General features: G+C 36.4%; 1 protein-coding gene across 16 annotated transcripts in view; it reads left to right on the plus strand.

Moving 5' to 3' along the window:
- PCDH15 (protocadherin related 15) overlaps positions 1 to 16,578 on the plus strand; it is a 718,778-nt gene that overhangs the window by 323,597 nt on the left and 378,603 nt on the right. For all 16 annotated transcript variants that reach the window (XM_027111903.1, XM_027111902.1, XM_027111901.1 and 13 more), the window contains one exon: positions 11,320 to 11,490. In XM_027111903.1, the coding sequence (XP_026967704.1) occupies positions 11,320 to 11,490 (171 nt within the window). The remainder of the gene's footprint in view (positions 1 to 11,319; positions 11,491 to 16,578) is intronic.

A 16,578-nucleotide genomic window follows, 5' to 3' on the forward strand; every position in this document is an offset into this window, starting at 1 on the left:
CTCACGGGCCCAGCCGCTCCGCGGCATGTGGGATCTTCCCAGACCAGGGCACGAACCCGTGTCCCCTGCATCGGCAGGCGGACTCTCAACCACTGTGCCACCAGGGAAGCCCAAAATCTTATTTTTAAATGTCTAAAATTTTAAAGTGTTACCTTATTTTTAAAATGATAGAAAAGAAATGAAGGAAAATAGAAGAGGAGAAGGAAGGATTTTGGGGATTAGTTTTTAATATGTACTGGATTTTCACATAACAATGAATGCAAATGTAAATTTAATGAAATCATATAAAATATTTATGTAAATAATTATGTTTTATTTATACCACTCCCAATTTAGAATGTTATTTCCTTTATTCAGAAGAGTTGTGAGCAGCAGCATTATACTAGAAAGAGTAAAATATTCCTTTCTTTTCGGTTTTTATCTTAATTGTCAGGGGCTTTGCTTTAGACAGTATTTTAAGATCAAATTTGGTTCTGAACTGGAAAAAGAGCATCATGGATTAACAACACCTTCCAGAGGCTTGCAAGTTAGGAATGTGCATGAGGCCTATTTTCATATTTCATTATAACATGTTATATTTATTGGTGGCAAATTCTGGGGAATCTCCATGTACACATAAAACATGTTGGTAGTTTTTGTTACTGTATCTCTGCTCCTAGTAGTAGTAAAGGGAAGCAGAATGTGTCACTCTAAAATATGCCTCTTTAGCATGCTGACAAAAAAATGAATAAAGTGATCTAAGAAAGTTATGGAAAATTTTATTTGAGCCAAACTGAGGATTATAACTCAGGAACAACCTCTCAGAGAGCTTGCAGAACTGTTCTGCCCATTAGAGGTCAAAGCACAGTTATATAGGTTTTTGAGACAGAGGGCTGTACATTAAATGACATATTTTACACAGTTTACACAACCTAGATCTATAGGTACAAAGAGTAGTGGGTCATGGGTCATCATGACTCCTTACAAGATTAAGAAGGAAGGTTATCTCCTAAGGAGTTGTGACCATTGATGGGATTAGAAGGAATATTTTTTCCTAAGGAGGTCTGAATAATGCAGATGTGCAATACACACTAAAGGGGAGGGAATTTTCTCATCTTGCCATAAATTATGAATTTTATTTCAGCAAGCATAAGAATTATTTTAGGCTAAGTAATAAAAAACAAAAAAACAAAATAAACAAAAAAAACCCAGCAGACAGAAAAGAAGCTCTGAAAACCAGTAGAAGCAATTTACATTTACAAGGGAAATCTCCAATTATAAGGGTGTCTTTCGGTCTGTACCAGGAAGACAAGGATGACTCTAAATCTCTAGAAACTCTTATTAATGGAGAAGGCTTAGATTTAAATCTGCATAACAAACATACCTTTTGTTTACTGTGCTTTCACTGAAAATTCGGCTTTCCCCTCCCAACATCTTTTGTCTTTAGCTGAAGATGGTATTCAAGGTGGTGATTTGGGCCATTTTGGGGAGTTACTCAGTTTTCCTGGTTATCTCCCCTGTATACAGGAAGTATACATGTTATTAAACTGTTTGTTTTACTCCTGTTAATCTGTCTTTTACTACTGAGGGGTTTTATCTAAGAACCTAAAAGGGTAGAGGAAAATTATTTTTTCCCCTCCACAGTAGGTTATCTGATCTTTTTCTTTTTTTTTTTAGTTTCCACTTAAAAATCGAGATTTTATAGCTCAACACTTTGTAAGCAGTTTCTTTTCCCAGTATAAGACAAAAGCCTATATTGTGTATTTTGGTAAATATGCACCCTCTCTAATGCAGTTGTATCCATGTTATGGAGTGGCAACAATAACCCAAAGAAGCAGAGAATAGTAATAGATTTGTTGCTGACAAACTGAAAGACTTAGGATAGAAAACATTATACTTTGTCTATTACAGTGACTTGGCTGTAACATATGAGAGGTAAGGTTGAGTGACATGCAAGTATAGAAATACTGCTTCTGGGATATTATAGACTTTTTTGCCACATCTGTTAGGTAGGTAGTCAGACTTGACTGGGTCCCATCCCATCCTGGATGGGGTCATCTTTCCCTCCCCATGTGGACACTGGTAATCAGAGCATGCCCAGAGATCTTCCCTCTTCTAGTCAAGGACCACTGCTAAGTTTCCAGCCATATCAGGACCAAGCAAGGTAAACCTGCCAGCACAGGTTGGCACAGGTGCACCAAGACCTAAAAGGTGACTCAAGGTAATCCAGGGTTCATTGTGCCATATTTCTAATAAATTAGTATTGCGGTTTTTGCCTCCCCCCACCCACGTGGGTTTTGCTTCGGTGCTTATGGGTAAGCACCTGCACACTAGGAGAAAAGTTATATAACTTAAAGCTGTCAATCAACTTGTCAGTTAAATGATGCAGGACACAAGGAGGGACCACCACTCTAAAAATCCTAACCCTGCCCCATTGCGAGACTACTTCTGGTTTCCAGACAGCCCACTCTAATCCTTTCTCAGGAGTGTACTTTCACTCTGCTTAATAAAATTCTTGCTATTTAAAACTGCTCTATGCCTCTAGACTGAATTATTTCTCTTGAGAAGGGCAAGAACTGAGGAAATCGCCATTCTGCCAGTAACACATCCAATATCACATAAAATCGTATTCATTCAATATTTTTCTTAAACTTTAGATTGATGCAGTCTTTTTTAAAAAGTACATCCTAAGCAGTTGTAGGGGTGGGAAATTTTTCCATTCTACCCTTCTAGATTCTTTGGCTGATCTAATAATCACATTGATATAAAACAGATTAACAGAAGAAACACAAACAAAAGTTTCGTCACATATATACCTTCTGTATACATGGGAGAAACTCAGGAAAATAGGGTAACTCTACTCCAGAATGGCAGAAGCCCTCACCTTAATTACCATCTTCAGCTAAACACAAAAGAAGATGTTGAGGGTAGAAGGTCAGTTATGGGAGGTTACCTGAAAGAGCTCAGTAAACAAGGGTAAAGTTGATATGCAGATTTAAATTGTTGCCATCTGCATGATAAGTTTCTAGAGATAAGTTCATCTCCCTCTTTCTGGTACAGCCAGAGAGACACCTTTACAAATGGAGATTTCCCTAGTACAGGTAAATGACTCATACAAAGGGGTAACTTTTACCCAGTTTTCAAAACTTCTGTGTCTGCAGTGTCTTAAAAATAATCAGCCTGAAATAATCCTATGCCAAAGAGACATATTTGGGGGTGGTAAATTCTGCTCCCCTACACAATCATAATCTTAAAATAGTAGGTTTGGGATTCCCTAGTGGCGCAGTGGTTGAGAGTCCGCCTGCCGATGCAGGGGACACGGATTCGTGCCGCGGTTCGGGAAGATCCCACATGCCGGAGAGCGGCTGGGCCCATGAGCCATGGCCGCTGAGCCTGCGCGTCTGGAACCTGTGCTCCGCAATGGGAGAGGCCACAACAGTGAGAGGCCTGCGTACCGCAAAAAAAAAAAAAAAAAAAAGAAAAAAAAAATAGTAGGTTTGATGAACCAGTTGTGTTTTCTAAGTAATTTATGTTAAATTAAGAGTCTTCTATATATACTCAATTCGTACATTTAAAGTATAATTTAAAAAATTTACTTGTGGACCACCAAAGTTGTCTCATGTGTCATTTGCTACTCCTATTATACTTTCAACTGTACTAGATATAATAAACAGACATGGAAAATTTAGAACAATTAAAGAAGGACTTTAAGAAAAAATCTTTATACCCCATAAATTTAACCAATCAGGGGAATTCCCTGGTAGTCCAGGGGTTAAGACTCTGTGCTCTCACTGCCCAGAGCCCGGGATCAATCCCTGGTCAGGGAACTAAGATCCCACAAGCTGTGCATTGAGGCCAAAAATAAATAAATAAATAATAAAGTAAAATAGAATAGAATAGAATAAAATAAAATAAAGTTTAACCAATCATAATTATCAGTGTAATCTTGATCATGTTTATTCCCTTCTTGAGAAGGAAAAATGTTTTTCTCTGCCCTCTTAGATTTACTAATTGGCGACTTTCAAATTAAACTGAACAAAAAACAAAACAAAACAATAACCCCCAAAACAGTTTTTAACAGTAGAAAGAATAAAATATTTCATTAAGTATTTTAGAAAGAATAAAGTATATGCGTATGAGCGCAAACAAAAGAAGTTGCTCCCTGAGCAGCTAGAGATGAGGTTTTATGTACCTCACTTCATGCATGAGGAGGGAGAAAATACTTCTTTGGGAACAAGGAGCAGGTTTCTAGGGAGGGTAAACAGTAGACAAAGAAAGTTTGTGGTAATGTGTGTTTATGTAGATGCTAGTGTTTTTCTTCTTCTTTTTTTTCTCCTTTTCTCATGGCTATAAAACTCTCCCAAGGAAGAGATTCATGGCAGCTTCACTTGAGAAAGTTTCTGCTTTTAATGAGATAAGGAAAACTCTGAAAAGCCTCCTTTTTGTGTATGTTCAATCTCTAATGTCTTTAATTTAAAATAATTTGTATATGAACTCTGAGGGTCTAGTGAATCCCCACACTTGGGAAATTTAAACTTTTTTCCCATGTTTTGACCACAGTCTGTCTTATAATGGATCTAAACATCAAAGAATACTAGAGTTGTTCCCAAACTCAGGTTCTGCTGCTTGCCACTTGAAAGCTAATACTCAAGAGACAGTTGTTGGTTGAAAAGGAAAGGTTGCTTTATTCAGGAGGCTGGCAACCTGGAGAAGGTGGACTCGGGTCCAAGAACCAAATCTAAAGGTTCTGCTTGACCATGAAAGTTTTTAAAGGGGGAAAGGGGAAGTTAATCACATTAATCATTTGGGGAGGGGGGAGTCAGAGTCTTTGTTATCTTCCACTGTGTTCAGACTTCCTTCTGATTGGTTGGTGGTGAGGTAACAGGGCAGTGTTTCAGGAATCTTATACTCACCCTGAAGTTACCATTCTCCACCTGGGTGGGGGCCTTAGTTCCTGCAGAAGAACTCAAATATATGGTTACATATATTCCTTGAGCAGGAACCAGGGTCCTGCTTTATCACTGCAGGATTGTTTCTTTTTTTCTATATTTTTATTTATTCATCAAGCCAATTTTTACTGACTTTTTTTAATTTTTGAATTTTATTTATTTTTTTATACAGGAGGTTCTTATTAGTCATCAATTTTATACACATCAGTGTATACATGTCAATCCCAATTGCCCAATTCATCACACCATCCCCACCCCCCCATGGCTTTCCCCCTTTGGTGTCCATACATTTGTTCTCTACATCTGTGTCTCAACTTCTGCCCTGCAAACCAGTTCATCTGTACCATTTTTCTAGGTTCCACATACATGCGTTAATACACGATATTTGTTTTTCTCCTTCTGACTTACTTCACTCTGTATGACAGTCTCTAGATCTATCCACGTCTCAACAAATGACCCAATTTTGTTCCTTTTTATGGCTGAGTAACACTCCATTGTATGTATGTACCACATCTTCTTTATCCATTTGTCAGTTGATGGGCATTTAGGTGGCTTCCATGACCTGGCTATTGCAAATAGTGCTGCAATGAACGTTGGGGTGCATGTGTCTTTTTGAATTGTGGTTTTCTTTGGGTATACGCCCAGTAGTGGGATTGCTGGATCATATGGTAATTCTCTTTTTAGTTTTTTAAGGAACCTCCATATTGTTCTCCATAGCGGCTGTATCAATTTACATTCCCACCAACAACGCAAGAGGGTTCCCTTTTCTCCACACCCTCACCAGCATTTGTTGTTTGTAGATTTTCTGATGAATCCCATTCTAACTGGTGTGAGGTGATACCTCATTGTAGTTTTGATTTGCATTTCTCTAATAATTAGTGATGTTGAGCAGCTTTTCACGTGATTCTTGGCCACCTGTATGTCTTCTTTGGAGAAATGTCTATTTAGGTCTTCTGTCCATTTTTGGATTGTGTTGTTTATTTTCTTCTTATTGAGCTGCATGAGCTGTTTATATATTTTGGAGATTAATCCTTTGTCCCTTGATTCGTTTGCAAATATTTTCTCCCATTCTGAGGGTTGTCTTTTCGTCTTGCTTATGGTTTCCTTTGCTGTGCAAAAGCTTTTAATTTTCAGTGGGTCCCATTTGTTTATTTTTGTTTTTATTTCCATTACTCTAGGAGGTGAATCAAAAAAGATCTTGCTGTGATTTATGTCAAAGAGTGTTCTTCCTATGTTTCCCTCTAAGAGTTTTATAGTGTCTGGCCTTACATTTAAGTCTTGAATCCATTTTGAGTTTATTTTTGTGTATGGTGTTAAGGAGTGTTCTAATTTCATTCTTTCACATGTAGATGTCCAGTTTTCCCAGCACCACTAATTGAAGACACTCTCTATTCTCCATTATATATCCTTGCATCCTTTGTCATAGATTAGTTGACCGTAAGTGTGTGGGTTTACCTCTGGGCTTTCTTTCTTGTCCCATTGATCTATGTTTCTGTTTTTGTGCCAGTACCATATTGTCTTGATTACTGTAGCTTTGTAGTATAGTCTGTAGTCAGGGAGTCTGATTCCTCCAGCTCCGTTTTTTTCCCTCAAGACTGCTTTGGCTATTCGGGGTCTTTTGTGTCTCCATACAAATTTTAAGATTTTTTCTTCTAGTTACGTAAAAAATGCCATTGGTAATTTGATAGGGATTGCATTGAATCTGTAGATTGCTTTGGGTAGTTTAGTCATTTTCACAATATTGATTCTTCCAATCGAAGAACATGGTGTATTTCTCTACATCTGTTGGTATCATCTTTAATTTCTTTCATCAGTGTCTTATAGTTTTCTGCATACAGGTCTTTTTGTCTCCCTAGGTAGGTTTATTCCTAGGTATTTTATTCTTTTTCTTGCAATGGTAAATGGGAGTGTTTCTTAAATTTCTCTTTCAGATTTTTCATCATAAGTGTATAGGAATGCAAGAGATTTCTGCGCATCAATTTTGTATCTTGCGACTTTACCAAATTCATTGATTATCTCTACTAGTTTTCTGGTGGCATCTTTAGGATTTTCTATGGATAGTACCATGTCATCAGCAAACAGTGACAGTTTTACTTTTTCTTTTCCAATTTGTATTCTTTTTATTTCTTTTTCTTCTCTGATTGCCGAGGCTAGGGCTTCCAAATCTATATTAAATAATAGTGGTGAGAGTGAACATTGTTGTCTTGTTCCTGATCTTAGAGGAAATGGTTTCAGTTTTTCACCATTGAGAATGATGTTTGCTGTGGGTTTGTCATATATATCCTTTATTATGTTGAGGTAGGTTCCCTCTATGCCCACTTTCTGGAGATTTTTAATCATAAATGGGTGTTGAATTTTGTCAAAAGCTTTTTCTGCATCTATTGAGATGATTGTATGGTTTTTCTTCTTCAGTTTGTTAATATGGTGTATCACATTGATTTGTGTATATTGAAGAATCCTTGCATCCCTGGGATAAATCCCACTTGATCATGGTGTATGATCCTTTTAATATGTGGTTGGATTCTGTTTGCTAGTATTTTGTTGAGGAGTTTTGCATCTATATTCATCAGTGATATTGGTCTGTAATTTTCTGTTTTTGTAGTATCTTTGTCTGGGTTTGGTATCAGGGTGATGGTGGCCTCATAGAATGAGTTTGGGAGTGTTCCTTCCTCTGCAGTTTTTTGGAAGAGTTTGAGAAGGATGGGTGTTAGCTTTTCTCTAAGTGTTTGATAGAATTCACCTGTGAAGCCATCTGGTCCTGGGCTTTGGTTTGTTGGAAGATTTTTAATCACAGTTTCAATTTCATTACTTGTGATTGGTCTGTTCATATTTTCTATTTCTTCCTGGTTCAGTCTTGGAAGGTTATCCCTTTCTCAGAATTTGTCCATTTCTTCCAGGTTGCCCATTTTATTGGCATAGAGTTACTTGTAGTAGTCTCTTAGCATGCTTTGTATTTCTGCGGTGTCTGTTGTAACTTCTCCTTTTTCATTTCTAATTTTATTGATTTGAGTCCCCTCCCTCTTTTTCTTGATGAGTCTGGCTAATGGTTTATCAGTTTTGTTTATCTTCTCAAAGAACCAGCTTTTAGTTTTATTGATCTTTGCTATTGGTTTCTTTGTTTCTATTTCATATATTTCTGCTCTGATCTTTTTGATTTCTTTCCTTCTGCTAACTTTGGGTTTTGTTTGTTCTTCTTTCTCTAGTTCCTTTAGGTGTAAGGTTAGATTGATTTTTTGAGATTTTTCTTGTTTCTTGAGATAGACTTGTATAGCTTTAAACTTCCTTCTTAGAACTGCTTTTGCTGCATCCAACAGGCTTTGGATCATCATGTTTTCATTGTCATTTGTCTCTAGGTATTTTTTGATTTCCTCTTTGATTTCTTCAGTGATCTCTTGGTTATTTAGTAACGTATTGTTTAGCCTCCATGTGTTTGCATTTTTTATGTTTTTTCCCTGTAATTCATTTCTAATCTCATAGTGTCGGGGTCAGAAAAGATGTTTGATATGCATTTATTTATGGTATGAATTTATTTTCTTAAACTTACTGAGGCTTGATTTGTGACCCAAGATGTGATCTATCCTGGAGAATGTTCTGTGTGCACTTGAGAAGAAAGTGTAATCTGCTGTTTTTGGATGGAATGTCCTATAAATATCAATTAAATCTATCTGATCTATTTTGTCAATTAAAGCTTCTGTTTCCTTATTTATTTTCATTTTGGATGATCTGTCCATTGTTATAAGTGATGTGTTAAAGTCCCCCACTATTATTGTGTTACTGTCGATTTCCTCTTTTACAGCTGTTAGCAGTTGCCTTATGTATTGAGGTGCTCCTTTGTTGGGTGCATATATATTTATAGTTGTAATCTTCTTCTTGATTGATCCCTTGATCATTACCTAGTGTCCTTCCTTGTGTCTTGTAACATTCTTTATTTTAAAATCTTTTTATCTGATATGAGTATTGCTACTCCAGCTTTCATTTGATTTCCATTTGCATGGAATATCTTTTTCCATCCCCTCACTTTCAGTCTGTATGGTCTCTTGTAGACAGCATATATATGGGTCTTGTTTTTGTATCCATTCACCAAGCCTGTGTCTTTCGGTTGGAGCATTTAACCCATCACGTTTAGGGTAATTATCGATATGTATGTTCCTATGACCATTTTCTGAATTGTTTTGGGTTTGTTTTTGTAGGTCCTTTTCTTCTCTTGTGTTTTCCACTTAGAGAAGTTCCTTTAGCATTTTCTGTAGAGCTGGTTTGGTGGTGCTGAATTCTCTTAGCTTTTGCCTGTCTGTAAAGCTTTTGATTTCTCCATCGAATCTGAATGAGATCCTTGCTGGGTAGAGTATCTTCATTGTAGGTTCTTCCCTTTCATCACTTTAAGTATATCATGCCACTCCTTACTGGCTTGTAGAATTTCTGCTGAGAAATCAGCTGTTAACCTTATGGGAGTTCCCTTGTATGTTGTCATTTTTCCCTTGCTGCTTTCAATAATTTTTCTTTGTCTTTAATTTTTGCCAATTTGATTATTACGTGTCTTGGCATGTTTCTCCTTGGGTTTATCCTGTATGGGACTCACTGTGCTTCCTCGACTTGGGTGGCTGTTTCCTTTCCCATGTTAGGGAAGTTTTCGACTATAATCTCTTCCAATATATTCTCAGGTCCTTTCTCTCTCTCTCTTCTCCTTCTGGAACCCCTATAATGTGAATGTTGTTGCATTTAATGTTGTCCCAGAGGTTTCTTAGGCTGTCTTCATTTCTTTTCATTCTTTTTCTTTATTCTGTTCCACAGCAGTGAATTCCACCATTCTGTCTTCCAGATCAGTTATCTGTTCTTCTGCCTCAGTTAATTTGTTCTTGATTCCTTCTAGTGTATTTTTCATTTCAGTTATTGTGTTGTTCATCTCAGTTTGTCCTTTAATTGTTCTAGACCTTTGTTAAACATTTTTTGCATCTTCTCGATCTCTGCCTCCATTGTTTTTCCAAGGTCCTTGATCATCTTCACTATCATTATTCTGAATTCTCTTTCTGGGAGGTTGCCTATCTCCACTTCATTTAGTTGTTTTTCTGGGGTTTTATCTTGTTCCTTCATCTGGTACATAGCCCTCTGCCTTTTCATCTTGTCTATCTTTCTGTGAATGTGGTTAGTTTTCCACAGGCTGCAGGATTGTAGTTCTTCTTGCTTCTGCTCACAGGATTGTGTCTTGATTGCTCCTCCTTTGTTTCTGCATTCCCTCACTTTCCTGGTTAGCAACTGTTTAAATCTTCCCTTTGGAACTAAGTGAAGGTCAAGGACACCGGATGAAACCTACAAACAAGAAATGTGGAACACGGGAAGGATTTGTACCTAGGAGGGCCCTATAGGGTCCTGCTTGGTTTCAGAGTCACATAGTTATTGCATTACAGGAAGGTTGCACTTGCAAAATTCCATCAATAGAGATTTTTGGTTTCTGAGATCTTGGCTTAGAACACTTCTTTACAACCAGTAAAAATAGAAAAAGAAAACAAAACAAAAAAGCAGGAAAAAATAAAAAGCTGTTCTCTGTTGGCAATATTGTGGCTAGTGGATAAGAGAAAAAGTGGGAACATAATTCCCTTTACTATTACAAGGACACTCCTCTCAGAAATTGTAGCTTTTTAGAGTCCCAAAGTATGAAGAAATAAAACAATTCTCATTTAGAAACTTGGAGACAAGTTATTTTAGTGATGCCAGCAGGCTACATGGAGACAAGGAAGGCTCTCGAAATACTTCATCATAGGCAATCTTATGTGAGACAAACAAAAGCATTTCTCCAATAAGAGTATAGCAGATCTGGTGGGTTTTCTTTCTTTTATTTACCCCTTCATTTTTTTTTCTTTCTTTTTTTTTTTTTTTCCAAATAACCAATATTTATCTCATAGACTTAAATTTCTTGAAGCATTATCAAAAAAAAAAAAATGCTGGGGTAGGGGAAGGAGTGAAGGAATCAAGAGTCATCTTTGTTTGTTAACTGGCCTTCTCAAAGAAAAGTAAACATTCCTGTATCCTCATGATGGGAGATAGTTTCACAACTTGGAGAAAGCCTTCAATGGAAGTTAGGCTACTACCCTCCCACAGGCACTGGGAGATAGAAGCTCTATCTTCCTTTATTAATTATTACATTTCAATAGGATGATTCCTAGGTCCTGGAGAAAGAGTCATGGGTTATAAAACTGGCAAAAGTTTGAGCTGGTAGAAGGTTGACATCTCAGAGCTGTGGAGAAAGTATTTACAATTGGAAATTTTCTAAAGTAAATGTTCTGAGAAAAGTGAGGTCAGATGCCTACACTCTGGACGAAACCTGTCTACAGTTTAGCCAAGCTAGAGGGATCATTGCATCCATCTTGTGTTCTTTTCCTTTTTTCCTCTCTCACAGGACCGTGCACAAAACCTGAATGAACGGCGAACCACTACCACCACCCTCACAGTGGATGTTCTAGATGGAGATGACCTGGGTCCAATGTTTCTTCCTTGTGTCCTTGTGCCAAACACTCGTGATTGTCGCCCACTCACCTATCAAGCTGCCATACCTGAGTTGATGACTCCGGTAAGCATACTCCCATCTTTTCTTCTTCACTTCCACCTCTCTAACCCCAGTGTGATCCTGTTCAAGTATTTTGAACACATATTCAGTGAAAATAGGAAACTTCACTAGATTGGTATTGAAAAATATTTATGTTCAAAACCATTTTGAGACAGTATGGGTAAACTTTTGGTCATAATGCATAATTACATCATTTACAAAGTAGAAAGTATGTCATGAAGCAACAGCCCATTTGACTCTGATTATTTTATTTTTTTTCTGTGTGTAAAGCATAACAAATTTCAGTTACCAACATATACTGGGAAACCCCAAGAAATGACTCCAGCATTTCCTTAAATTCACATGTAAACATGCAGCCCTAAGTCAGAGGACACACAAGTCAACAGGATACTCTCTTGTCTCTTAGAGCCCTGAAATATTATTGGAGATTATGCTTGGCTGTTTGAAGGTGGGAGCTAATGAATCCTGAATTCAAATATTCAATATTTATTAGTTAAAGATGTATTTTAAAGAAACAAAAAGTTAAAGCATGAGTACCTATTTTCTACACTCAATTCTGCATTTGTTTTTTATAATTCTAATAAATCTTAACTTGCTGTCAGCCTGGAATTCATACCTTAGACCTGCCTGGATGATAAATATACATACCTAAGAATAAAACTTATAAGGCTAACAGATATCCTGCTTAGGCTAAAATATCAATTTCTCCCTTAAAAGTAAAAAAAAAAAGAAAAAAATGAATTCTCTTTTAGAGCAGTCAAATTCCTAGGAGTGAACTATTTGATTAACGTCTTTGCTGTTCCTCTGGAAAGCATTCAGCCTTCTGGGTTAGTAACATGGCTGATGCTGTCAGAATTTGTTGCAAGGTATTTGAATTTTTTTCTCAAACATTTGAGAACTGTGGTTTGGGGGTCCTCTATTTGAAATATTTAAAAGAATAGAACAGAAATCCCTTCTCCTAAGTGTAAATTACACTGCATTCCAGTCACTTCAAAGAATTCTTATCCTATATTTTACCAATTACTTTATCCAGTATTTTACCTGCTAGCTTTACTAACATAACAGTAGCTCTTAAATGGTTGAAAATCACTTTTGTGTCTGTTGGCATAAATGATTACTGGTCTAATTGGCTTGCATGAAAAAAATAAGCCGGGAAAAAAAGAATAAATGTTATGATGTGCATTGAGTGAAGAAAATAATATAAATTTTCAGCTAAATGGAGTAATTTTGCAGACAAAAAAGCTAATGTAGAGATTGTCTAGACAAACATTCATAGGTTACCTAAAGTTATATGTCATGATATTATTTTTGTTGAAAGTGAGAAGCCTTAATGATATGAACATTGAACTTTTCTTTGAAAGGCTTAGTTGAAATCATGACAAAAAATATTTTTAGTATTAATTTATTTTTGAGTTAATTTATGTAGCTGGTGTACCAGAGAGATCCCAAGAGAAGGGGAATACTGATATAATAAGACTAAAATCAGTGAACCAGTATGATGAATGTTTAACAGTACTTGACGTACTGAGAGAAGTAAAGACAGAGGTTACTGCTTGAGAAGCAAAGTGTATTGACTTTATAAAGGATCTTTGAGTATCCCTTCCTCTCTGCTACAGATTACAGACTAAGCATCTCTCTCATTCCTATACAGTTTCATGCTAGAGACAAAGTCATGCTCCAGATTTGGGGTAAATGACAATAATGACTAATGGTTATATAGATTGTTCGGTTTGTCATGAACTGTGTTAAATTCTACAAAAATACTGACTTAAATCCTTGTGGATAATTACCACTATTATGGTTTTTTATAGATGAGATCTCTGGGGTACAGAGTTTAAGTAACTTAACCTTATAGCTAATAAGTAAAAAGAGTTTTCTTTTAAAATCATGTATCTTAAATTAAATGGTATGCTATAAATTCCAGAATGATCAAACTGGAATGCTTCGTCATCATTTTTAAACATATCAACCCATTCTTTAACATTCTGTGAAACAAAAAGAATTTTAGTTTTACAGATTTAAATACTTATGGCAAGTATTTATTTGTTAAGCATTATATTTTTATTGCCATGTAGAAAAAAATTAAATATGTTTACTTACAAAATTAGGCAATTGTTCTGATTATCAATCACTGCATAACACACCACCAAAACTTAGTGGCTTCAAATTACAATCTTTAAATTTGTTCATAAAACTGCACTTTTGGCAGACTTGAGGGAACACCTCATCCCTACTCTACACAGCATCTGCTAGGGCACGTTGACTAAGGGCTGGGGGGCACTTTGACTAAGGGCTGGGTACCACTTTCCGAATGGTAAACTTAGCAAGTCGATTCTGGCTGTTGGTTCCAGCTTAGTGAGGGCTGTGAGCTGGAGGCTTCATTTCTACTCCATGTAGGTCTTTCCTGGGCTATTTGAGCTTCCTCACATCAAAGCATTGGGTTCTAAAAGCAAGCTTTCCCAAAGAATTGGACAGAACTTTTATGAACTAGCCTTGTAATTTTCAGTGTCACTTCAGTGTCACTATAGTCATACCTCTGCCAGATTCAAGGAGTAGAAGTATATACCATCTCCTGAAGGGAGGAGTGTAGGAGCCACATTGTACGAAGAACATAAGGGGAAGGAAGTTTTATTGTGGCCATCATAGCAAAACGAAATCAGCTGTAGTAATGGCATCAGGTTTCCATGTGCTCTTTTACATGCCATTTCAGATCCCCTCTGGATCACTAGGGTTAAGAAGTGTAGCTAGTTTTTAAGTTTCACATTCAAATTGCTGTGTTTATGTCTGTCTTTTTTTAAATTTTCTTTTTTTTTCTATTTTCCTTTGCTATTTCCATACTTTGCTAAAATTTCTGGAAATTTCAATAAATAAGATCTTGTATTCAGAGCAAGAGAGCTAACCATTTATGTCAGCTAAACAGGATATGGTGACTCTAATTACATACTTGCTGATCCTTTCCTGACTAATTCTTCAAAATTTTGAGAGCTTTGACACCTGCTCACCTTCTGGGTTGATGTGAAATTTTCTACCAATTACCTCAGTGATATTCTTGACTTGAGGTACCATCCTTAGTTCTACCACAATGCGTGCAGAATTTATCAGCTCAGAAAATCTTTAAAAGGTAGCCTAGTACAGTGTTTAACCCATGAACCAAGATATAATAAAAATAATATAATATAAATCTGATATAAATCTGGTGTCTCAGGGGCACTAAAGTAAATTGTAGCCCTGTGTTAATTATTGTGTATTTATTAATTTGGTAAATAGCCACTGGACCCTAGTATATGTTGAACTCTATGTTAATAGAGGAGACTTGTCAACCTGGATAAGATAAAATTCTTCTGATATATTGTGTAAATTTATTCTCACTTTCTGACTCTCTTAAAGTTGTTATGCCTATCTAGTTGAAGATTTCTAGTATTATAGAAAACTTCTGTAGAATTTGGAGAGTATAGGGTCCATGGTTCTATTTTCTTGATTTCCTATTAAAGGCAAAGACAGTAAATACTTATGTATTTTTTTCAGTGTTGAACAGTTGCATACTGTTTGGCTAGTTGGATTTACTGCTGAGTAAATTGTCCCTGGTTAGAAACACCATAGTATTAATATGATAATATTTACATATTAGCTATGCGTTTACTATATATACATTTTCCTATATTTATTGTGCCGTGCAGTTTTCAGTATTTTGGCATTAGTTGCTTACCAGACATGGCCATCTAGTAGCTAGAATCCATGCTCTAATGAATTCTTCCCCAACCCTGTTTAAAGCCTTGGGTTAGTTCCCAAGACTATCTTGCCACAAATGCCTCCACTATAATCTTTGTCATAAAGAGCTCTAGTTTTCAGGTAGTTATCAAAGAGAGTTCTTCTGCTTTATTTATGCTGCTCTCTCCTTCCAGGGAAACTTTCTCAATTATTACAAGAGTGGTGATGATTTCCAGTGATGTATGACATTTATAATTTCCTCTTGGCTCATACTCATTAAATGTGTTACAATCTGGGAACTCTCTCCTCTCTTGTCTTTTATGAAACTACTGGTTCTTTTCCTCCCCTTGATGGCCCTGTGTTTCTCCTCTTAAATCTTTGATGGCCTTTTATTATTTCTTTTTTTTTTTTGGTAAAGGGTATCTCCGTTCTTGGATTGATTGATTGATTGATTCTTATTCTTAAATCTTAGGGATTTTCCAGACTTCTATCTTTTGAAGCTTTTTTTTTTCCTTTTCACTATATTTTTCACCAAGATTCATCAAACCTACATAATGTGTTCCTTTTTCACCAAATAAGGATGATCTGTGTGTTGTCGAAGTATTTTCTTACCTGAAATCTCTCCTGACTTCCAAGCTTACAATTCTCAATTTTTCTAGGTAGTTTTCTTATACTCCCCACAGACACCTCATTATCCTTTCTAATATATTCTGATGCATCCATGTCCATTCTCATGTTACCTTTGTTACCTTTGGGGTCTTGGTTGATTTGGACCTAGATTTCAATGACCCCCCTCATCTCAAACTCAATCAATCTCCAAAGACATTCTCTGCATTATCTATGAAATGTTACTCAAATATGTTTGACGCCTATTTTCCTGCCCAAATACCTGCCTAGAGGCATACCCTCAACTCTGGACCCCTAGAATTGGAATACAATTCTGATCTGATCTTTCACTGTCTAATTAAAGTTTCAGTATTTCCCACCATATACCAGATAAGTTTCAAAACTTTGATCATATCATTTAGAGTGATTTTATATCTGACCATTTTTCAGTCTCATCTCTTTTAACTTGCATAAAGCAACTTCTCTAGCAACAGAGCTTTGCACATGTACCTGGACTTCTCTGAGAATTACCCTCCCTTTTCTCCACTTTGTTTCATATATTAAGCTTATGGTTTTTATTCAAGCTTCATCTTGGTAATATGAAATGATAAGCCCTTAAAATTAAGTTTTTCTCTGTTATCTGCATGAATTTCTACTAAAAGCATTGAACTCCCTGTTGTATCGCAGTCATTTACCCATTTCTCTTTTGCTAGACTATTAGTTCTTTAATTTCCTACTTGTCATTATGTCTTCATGTATAACCCATTCGCTTCATGT

This window comes from Aethalodelphis obliquidens, unplaced genomic scaffold (assembly GCF_003676395.1).
Source record: "Aethalodelphis obliquidens isolate GAN/ISIS:26980383/991018 unplaced genomic scaffold, ASM367639v1 scaffold11, whole genome shotgun sequence".
NCBI classification, from domain to species: domain Eukaryota; kingdom Metazoa; phylum Chordata; class Mammalia; order Artiodactyla; family Delphinidae; genus Aethalodelphis; species Aethalodelphis obliquidens.